Source organism: Cyprinus carpio, chromosome A1 (assembly GCF_018340385.1).
Source record: "Cyprinus carpio isolate SPL01 chromosome A1, ASM1834038v1, whole genome shotgun sequence".
Lineage (NCBI taxonomy): Eukaryota > Metazoa > Chordata > Actinopteri > Cypriniformes > Cyprinidae > Cyprinus > Cyprinus carpio.
In genome coordinates this window covers 37240594-37250397 of record NC_056572.1, presented here as the reverse complement: position 1 = coordinate 37250397, position 9804 = coordinate 37240594, and the positions used below count along the sequence as shown (strand labels likewise).

At 37.3% G+C, this 9804-nt stretch overlaps 1 protein-coding gene across 1 annotated transcript; it reads right to left on the bottom strand.

Moving 5' to 3' along the window:
• Window positions 1-7523: 7523 nt before the first annotated feature.
• LOC122147282 lies at window positions 7524-9325 on the bottom strand. The gene is made up of 5 exons (XM_042769416.1): window positions 9222-9325; window positions 8841-9134; window positions 8424-8741; window positions 8085-8252; window positions 7524-7861 (listed from the first exon to the last, which is right to left on the bottom strand). Exons 1-5 carry the CDS (start codon window positions 9262-9264, stop codon window positions 7524-7526), a joined length of 1161 nt encoding a protein of 386 aa, XP_042625350.1. The 5' UTR covers window positions 9265-9325.
• Between the last annotated feature and the right edge of the window lie 479 nt (window positions 9326-9804).

The following is a 9804-nucleotide window of genomic DNA, read 5'->3' as shown; positions in this document are numbered from 1 at the left end:
CATCACTTCTAACCTCTTCTAACCACTTCTAACTCCTGACAGAGCACACACTCCTCCGCAGGTTACCTTTCAACGCAACCTATGCTCACTCTCTCCCTCTCGCCTATCCTCTATTGTTCAATCCTCACTTCCTTCACCCTCTCAGTTTTCAGCACTGGACACGAACAGTGCTAGTGACACTCTTTGCTTTACTCTAACATCTTGCTTAGACAACTTTTGCCCACTTTCATCCAGAGCAGAACGCACTACCCCCTCTGCCCCCTGGGTGTCCAATGCTCTCCGTGAATATCGCTCTAAACTCAGGGCTGCAGAGAGGAAATGGCGCAAATCAAGAAACTCTACTGACCTTAGTGCTTATCAGTCACTCCTCTCTTCCTTCTCTGCAAATGTATTCACTGCTAAAACGACATTCAGGTGCATCTCAATAAATTAGAATGTTGTGGAAAAGTTAATTTATTTCAGTAATTCAACTCAAAATGTGAAACTCGTGTATTAAATAAATTCAGTGCACACATTTTGGCTCACATTTAAAAAAAAACACCAATTCGCTATCTCAACAAATTAGAATATTTTGTTTTGGTTATCATCTAATCAACTCAAAACACCTTCAAAGGTTTCCTGAGTCTATAAAATGGTCTCTCAGTTTGGTTCACTATGCTACACAATCATGGGGAAGACTGCTGATCTGACAGTTGTCCAGAAGACAATCATTGACACCCTTCACAAGGAGGGTAAGCCACAAACATTCATTGCCAAAAGAAGCTGACTGTTCACAGAGTGCTGTATCCAAGCATGTTAACAGAATGTTGAGTGGAAGGAAAAAGTGTGGAAGAAAAAGATGCACAACCAACCGCAGACTTATGAGGATTGTCAAGCAAAATCAATTCAAGAATTTGAGTGAACTTCACAAGGAATGGACTGAGGCTGGGCTCAAGGCATCAAAAGCCACCACACACAGACGTGCCAAGGAATGTGCTGAACCACAGACAATGACAGAGGCGTCTTACCTGGGCTGAGGAGAAGAAGAACTGGACTGTTGCCCAGTGGTCCAAACTCCTCTTTTCAGATGAGAGCAAGTTTTGTATTTCATTTGGAATCCAAGGTCCTAGAGTCTGGAGGAAGGGTGGTGAAGCTCATAGCCTAATTTGCTTGAAGTCCAGTGTTATGTTTGCCACAAACTGATCACCTCCATGCCACACTGAATTAAGGCAGTAATTAAAGAAAAGGAGCCCCTACCAAGTATTGAGTACTTGTACAGTAAATGAACATACTTTCCAGAAGGCCAACAATTCACTAAAAATGTTTTTATTATTATTTTTTTTTTTTGTTGGTCTTATGAAGTATTCTAATTTGTTAAGATAGTGAATTGGTGGGGTTTTGTTAAATGTGAGCCAAAATCATCACAATTAAAATAACCAAAGACTTAAACTACTTCAGCCTGTGTGCATTGAATTTATTTAATACACGAGTTTCACAATTTGAGTTGAATTACAGAAATGAACATTCTAATTTATTGAGATGCACCTGTACTACCACAACAAAATTAACAACTGTTCTGGCTCTCGCACACTTTTCAAAACTTTCTCTTCTCTGTCCTCCTCCCCCTCCCCCTTCATCAACTCTTACAGCGGATGACTTTGCCATTTTCTTCACAAATCAGAACCATCAGTGATGAATTCCCCACACCACAAACTAATGATAACTTCATAACGACTAATACATAACTTCTCTCCTCCTTCTCTCCACTCTCGGAGATAGACATTTCCAAACTTATCCTTTCCAATCATCCTACTACTTGTCCACTTGATCCTATCCCCACTCACCTCCTTCAGGCCATTTCTTCTTAAGTCATACCTTCGCTTACTCACGTTATCAGCATCTCTCTTCACACTGGTACATTTCCCACAGCATTTAAGAAGGCTTGGGTAACCCCACTGCTGAAAAAAACCCTCTCTAAATCCAGCACTTTTAGAAAACTACAGACTACATCCCTTCTTCCATTCACTGCAAAGACACTTGAGCGAGTTGTGTTCAACCAACTCTCTATGTTTCTTGCACAGAACAACCTCCTGGACAGCAACCAATCTGGCTTTAAAAATGGTCACTCAACTGAGAATGCCCTGCTCTCGGTTACTGAAGCCATGCAACTGTCAAGAGCAATTCAAAATCTTCAGTACTCATCTCGCTGGATCTGTCTGCTTCTTTTGACACAGTTAACCAAAAGATTGTCCTGGCCATCCTCCAGGAAAGATGGGCATCTCAGGTACTGCACTCTTGTGGTTCAAGTCCTGCCTTTCAGGTAGGTCCTTCAGGGTGTCTTGGAGGGAGCAGGTTTCTAAGTCACAACTTCTTGCTACCGTGGTTCCTCAAGGCTCAGTGCTTGGACCATTTCTCTTCTCCATCTACATGACATCATTAGGATCTGTCATTCAGAAGTATTGCTTTTCTTATCACTGCTATGCTGATGACACTCAACTCTACTTCTCATTCCAACCAGATGATCCAACGGTAGCTGCTTGCATTGCAGCTTGTCTGAGAGACATTTCTAGCTGGATGAAGGAACATCATCTTCAGCTCAACCTTACTAAGACAGAACTGCTTGTGGTTCCAGCAAACACATCTTTTCATCACAACTGCTCTATACAGCTGGGTTCGTCAACCATAACTCCTTCCAGGACAGCCTGAAACCTAGGAGTTGTGATTGATGATCAGTTAAGCTTCACAGACCATATTGCTACAACAGCCCAGTCCTGCAGATTTGCCTTTTTTACATTTACATTTAGTAATTTAGCAGACACTTTTATCCAAAGCAACTTACAAATGAGGACAATGGACGCAATCAAAATCAACAAAAGAGCAGTGATATACAAGTCCTATAACAAGTCTCAGTTAGTTTAAACACAGTACACGTAGCAAGGGCTTTTAAATAATATAATAAATAAAAAGAAAACAGATAGAATAGAAAAAGAATAGTGTTAGAGGTCTTTTTTTTTGCTTTTGTTAATTGTATAATAATAAATGAGAAGAAAGCAAATAGAATATAAAAAGATTAGTTAGCTAGCTAGATTTTTTTTTTTTTTTTTTAAGACTTTCTGCTTCTATGGGATGGCACAATCAAGCAACGTTCACTTGCAGAACGCAAGCTTCTAGAGGGCACATAAGTCTGAAGTAATGAATTTAGGTAAAGGGGTGCAGAGCCAGTGGTGGTTTTCTAGGCAAACATGAATGCCTTGAATTGCCTTATACAACATTAGGAAGATTAGACCCTTCCTGTCAGAGCAAGCTGCACAACTTCTTGTCCAAGCTCTTGTTCTCTCCAGACTGGACTGCGGGCCTTCACGCATGTACTATCAAGCCTCTGCAACTGATCCAGAATGCAGCAGTGAGAGTGGTCTTCAATAAGCAAAAAAAGCTCACATTATTCCTCTCCTCATCAGGTTACACTGGCTACCAGCCACTCGCATCAAATTCAAGGTACTGATGCTTGCCTACAAGACAACCACTGGCGCTGCACCATTATACTTAAACACACTAGTTCAAACTTATACGCCCTCCAGAAGCCTGAGTTCTGCAAGTGAACGGCGCCTTGTGGTGACATCCCAAAGAGGCACAAAATCACTCTCACAGACCTTTTACTGGACTGTGCCTAGCTGGTGGAATGTCCTCCAGATCTCAGTTCGAACAGCCGTGCCTTTAGTCATTTTCAAAAAACATCTAAAGACACATCTTTTTCACCAGCACCTGACCAACTCATACTAGCACTTACCTATTCTATTCCATTCTGTTCTGTTCTATTGCATTCTATTACCAAAAAAAAAAAACTATTTGTACAGTGCTAACTGAGACTTGTCATGGCACTTGTATACTTTTGTTGTTCTCTCGTTGATCTGTTTGCTTCTGTTGTTCTCATTTGTACAATAAGTCGCTTTGGATAAAAGTGTCTGCTAAATGATTAAATGTAAATGTAAATATGTACAAATCTAGCCTTATATATTGTTTGAAATTAATTATTTTGATATCTTAGCACATAAGAGTATGGTGTTTAATATAACAATGTATATATTGTATAATTAGAAACTTCGATAATTTATTTTAGTCATGTTGTTTGAGTTTGTTAAGATATAATTTGAGATTCACGAGCCTCGACCAATGCAGTTAAACCAATGCTCCAAAAAATACCATATAAATCGTCCATATGTTTTTTGTTGTGTCAGGTCTTCTGAAGCCATAAAATAGGTCCATGTGAGAAACAGATCCAAATGTAACCCATTACTCAATGAAAATCTTGTTCTAGCTGATCTGCCTGTTCACTAATTCAACAATTCACCCGCAAATTTTGTTTTCATTCAAACAGATGCACAGCTCCATATAAGGAGAAAAGGAAGGAGTCAAAACTGAGCTTGAACCTCATTGGCTCTGGTTATTATTTCAGGTATTATTATTTCAGGAGAGATTCCAGTGCGACCCAGAGCAAAAGGCACTGAAGGATCCAAATATTTAATAATGCATTCTTACTTATTTATTACTATATATATATATTTTTTTATTCCAAACATTTACAGCATCTTTATTATGAAGTGGAAAATTTCTTAACAGTGTATACTTTAGAACTATTTCCTGTTTTTATAACACATGCAGGGGGCTAAAGGGTTTTGGTGTGACCCAAAGAACTTAAACACACACACAAAGAAAACCACAAGCTGAAGAGCAGCACATGTTGATGATCTTTATCACACTGACCACAGTAAAGAACCCTGCAAACCCAAAGCACTGAGACTTTTACAATTAAGTCACTTTACATGGTAAACATAAAATAAATAAATAACAAAATAAAATAAAAAATAAAAAATACTGGGGTAAAGAGAATTTTTTTCTTTCTGAAATTACACAGCTTGAATAAAAAAAAAAATTACTTATGTTTGATTTCTCACATTCAGTAACTCTGTTATTTTATGTTCTGTTAAAGTAGTATTGGCATAAATTGTGTGTTAGTTTATTTATGTAAGTTTACTAAATGCAATAAACAATATAATGGTGACATTTAAAAGTATTTTAATAGACATATTCTGGCATTGATTTGGTGGCTCATTGTTTTGATTTTGTTTGATCATAAACATTCTAATTTTTTTTCTCAAGTCATTATTTCAGTAAATGTTGCAGGTGAATCACTGAATGAGCAGCTCTTAGTCTTTATTGTCTTCTGCTCACAATAAATGTTCATCTTCTGTCTGTGTTCAATCTCATGTGTCTCGCTGTGGGTTTCCTGAATAAAGCGGTTTAACCTTCACACTCAAACTAAACTGAGACCCTGAACCTTCACCAGTTTTCTGTGGCTTTGAGCTGGACGGAAAAACGACCTGATCGTCATGCAAATACAAAAACACCTCCAACATTTGTGAGAAACTTTGAGACAGAAAACAGCAAACATATAGTTTTCAAGTCTCTGAATATTCCGAGAACAATAAATCATTTGAAAAATGCTAATTTCTCTAGATATTTCTCTGATAATGTTGATTTCATCAGTGTGAAAACAAGGTTCAGTCATCGTCTATGTTAAAGCGGTTAATGAGAGACCATGCCATGCAATGACAATGTTTGACAATTTAAATACATTATAAAAAAATTTAAATAATAAATGATTATCTGATTCTACAACTTGAAAGAAGAGGAAAAAAAAGAAATAATAGCAAATAAAATATGTTTATTTTTAAATTAATAAAATATATGATTCTATTTTAAAACTCTTATATCAGAAAAATGACTAAGAGCAAGAAATGTCTTTTGCATGTACAAATCAAAATATTCAGAAAGATGAGAAAGAGACAACAGTAATTTGAACAGCTTTAAGAGCTGCTATTAAAGAGTCTTTATTAACTGTTAAAAGCTGCTGTGTGTCTATATGTGGAGTGGAAACTTTATAGTATCTTCTAGAAGTGTCAGTCAAGGGGTTTATTTCCTGTCTTCATAACACCATCACTTAAACTGACATGACAAACTATTTTAAACACCTGAAAGAAGCAACTTGAGCAGCAGCGGAAACTTGTCTCATGATTCACAAACTGAACTAAACAACCCTCATCAAACCCAACAACTGCTCAACACTAAATTATGGATTATAATAACAAATATCCTTTAACTGTGATTGTAAACAAACATATATATAGGTGAAATATATTATAAAATATTGGTGTGATGATCTGTTATAAGTGAGTTAGTTGAGTCTTTTGTGGTAAATGACTGCACCATAATCAGAGTGAATCTCATTCTTACTGAATCTGACTGTAGCGTCACTGAGAGATTCTTCATGCTTCTGGAAACTGACAGCCGTGTACAGGAGCTCATCAGAGGGGATTGTGGGTAAATCATCATGATTCTTCATTTGAGCTGATCCAGGATCTGAGAGAGAATCACGTCTGCTGTCTGCACATGATGACTAAATGAAGATAAAATATATATATATTAAAATGAGAAAACACCTTACTAGCGCGATATATTTACAAACACACACAACGATGTAACTCACTATTGCATTTTTCTTCCTCCTTCTCTTGTTTGATGTTGAGATTCTTCCTTATTACCCAAAACAAAATGAATTAATTGGTAAGAGAAAGAAAAACTGGAGATGTTCAGCAGCATCTGAGACAGAAACTCATTCAGTGAGTGAGAGTCTGAAGATTGAAGATTGTTTCAACAGATAATAAATGACCAAACCTTTTCTCTTGTGTCTTAATTTGCACACAGTCAGAGTGAATCCACTGATCAGCAGCAGAATCACACTAATACTAATAATGATGATCACGGAGAAATCTGGAAAACACAGAAACATTGTGTCATTATCTACATCTACAACAATGCAGTGCATTTAAAAAGCAGACAATATATCCATGCTAACAAATACATGTATCTGACAGAGAAGCAAAAGTCAGCCATACACAGATTAAACATGGTACAGCTTTCTTTCAAGATTTTTTTTTTGTTGTTGTCACAATCAATAATGACCAATTATGCATGATTTGAATCATCATTAAACATTTTAAACACCAGATGTTTTCTCTGTGCAGTATCTCCTCTGCTGTGACTCGCTTGCTCTCTTCCTCTCACTTCTCTCCTCTGAACAAACATATTCAGATGCAGAAACCTTCCTCACCCTCGTTCATGATGACGATCAGATGAGTGTAAAGATAATTGAGCTCTGTTTCTAATGTCACTGCACACCAGTATTTCCCAGCATCCTCTGCTGTCAGTCCAGTGATGGTCCCAGTGAAGACACCTGCAGTGACGTCATCATTCAGAGTCAATCTGCCAGTCTTGGTCTCTTTCTCTTCTCTCACAGTCTCACTGAGAGGATTTTCTGTCTCTAGTGGAGCACTTCCCCTTACAGAGAGACTTTGGCTTTGATTTATAGATTGAATCATAAGAGCAGATGATCTCAGCAGATTCTCCTTCATGTCTCACTACTGGAGGCATCAAAAACAATCAAACACAGACATTTAACACAAATGATTGTAAATACAATGTGTTTACTACAGTGAAATCATCTGAATGGACTCACTGATGAGGTTGAGCTGAATTTTAGTGTTCAGGGAGATGAAAGTCAGATATGTGTCTCTGGTTTCTGCTCCACACCAGTAAACTCCAGCATCTCTCACACTCACATTACTGCTCACTGTAACAACTCTCTCTTCATTTCTCTCTGATGAACCACTCATTTCTCTCACTTTAGATGAGCTGATGGTTTGGCAGATGTGATTATCATCCTCTTTGCAGAAATAACCTTCATGTTCCTCTGGGATCTGACAGGTGATGTTGACTTCTCCACCAAGATACACAGATTCAGTCACACTCTTTGAATATTTTATATCTGTTAACCAAGAAAAAAAATGCATACAAATCAGAACGATTGCCCAAACATGCAAGATAAAGTAAAGTTTCCTCACCGTGTCTGATGCTCAGCTGTAGTTGAGTGAAGCTCTCAGTATAGTCAGATACTTTAACTCCACACCTGTATGTTCCTGCATCTTGCAGCTTTCAGCTCTCTAAAAACACCATCAGACTCCTGCTCTGGTGTCGTCATATAAAGAAACCATCTCCATTCTCCATCCATTCACCCTGAACTCCTGGATTCTTCCTCTCTGAACATCCGTCTGATTCTTTACAGATGTATTTTGGGTTGGTTTTGTATTGAGGATGTTCACACTTGATCATCAAACGACCTCCTGAGGAGCCGCTCACTCTAGACACGCCCACTTTAGCTGTCAATCACAAATATGTTATTGAATCACACTTATCAAATGTGACATCTAGCAAATGCTAAAGAAACAAACATGATCAACTATCATTTACAAATATCACCAAATCTATTATTAGATCCTACAATGTATAAACTTTTACACTAGATTTGATGGTAAGTTTGTTGTACTTACTAACAACATGTAGATGAACAGTATTAATAATGTAGTAACTGTATGAGTGTCTGTTGATCCAAACTCCACATAAATAAACTCCTCCATCATCTGTTGTCACAGCAGTGATTCTCACACTGAAGATGTTTTTATGTCTGTCATCAAAAATACTGAATCTTTTTTTCTTCTTCCATGTGCTGTAAATCATCTCAATGGAGTCTTTTTCTTCTTTGAATATGATCTTGGGATCATTTATATGATTGTATGAATATTCACAGCTGAAGGTGGCAGTTTCTCCAATATTCACCATCACTCTCTTTGAAACTTTACAGCATGAATCTGTAATTCATTAATTTTTATTTTATGAGTTACGTATATTTAAAAGCTTTGAGATGACCAGCAGTTTTTCAAACAAATTTTGATATAAAAATGACTGACCTTCTTCCACATTCAAAATCATATCAATGTACCACTGGCCTTCAACCTCAATCCAGTAAGTTCCAAAATGTTGTTTGTTCAGTTCTCTGATGTAGATCATTAGCTTTCCATAATCACTGGAAAATAAAGTGAATCTTCCTTCATTAATCCATTTATGTTTCATATAATTTATTATTGTTCTCCTCTCATGTAGACTATACATATATTTAGCAGAGTTACTGAACCAAAGTTTCCCAGAATCCACAAGAACACTTCCGCCAGAATATCCCGTGACATCAATGTAATTTTCTGCAGCTGTCAATCAGATTGATACTGTGATCAGAAAGATGATGAACAGAAAACAGCATCATTACTGCAGTGATGAAAGAGAAAAGCTCTGACCTGAGATCAGGTAGAAAGTGAGGAAGATGAGGAGGATCTTCATTGTGAGTTGAGTTCAGTCTTCTTTCTGCTGAATGATATCTGTGTGAATCTCTCTGTCTCTACGTCTGTCTGCTTTAGTTACTTCCTCTTTATTCAGCTCTTTATCAGTAATGAGCAGCTTTACTGGCTCCTCCCACCATCACCACTGACTGATTATCACATTAATCACACTAAAAGAGCGCCACCTAGTGGAGGTACACTGTCTGATACTCAGAGCTCTCACAGGTTTCATGTTCATGAGGACAAATGACACAGAATCAAACTGAACAGCATTAATTAAACCAGTAAACTGAACATGTAACTTCATTGATGACATCCAGAACCCTTAAAAGTAACTCCTAGAAATGGAAATGCAACTGACACTTTTTTAAATATATATGTCATTTATTTAGCCAGGAGAGGGTCCCAATTTATATTAAGTGGCCTTAACTACTATGTACTTGCATTTAAATTAATCATTACAATGCACTTATTTCAGTAATTACATTTATAATTACACTGTTGACCCTTCCCTTACACCTTAACCCACCCTTAAACCTAC

Bases quoted from the DNA above. Each gene is read 5' to 3' on its own strand.
- LOC122147282 (XM_042769416.1), bottom strand. From the start codon at position 9,264: ATGAAGATCCTCCTCATCTTCCTCACTTTCTACCTGATCTCAG. The intron at 8,742-8,840 runs GTCAGTCATTTT...AATGAATTACAG, and splicing joins GATTTTGAATGTGGAAGAAG to ATTCATGCTGTAAAGTTTCA. The intron at 7,862-8,084 runs GTTTCTTTATAT...CTTGGTTAACAG, and splicing joins ATGGATGGAGAATGGAGATG to ATATAAAATATTCAAAGAGT.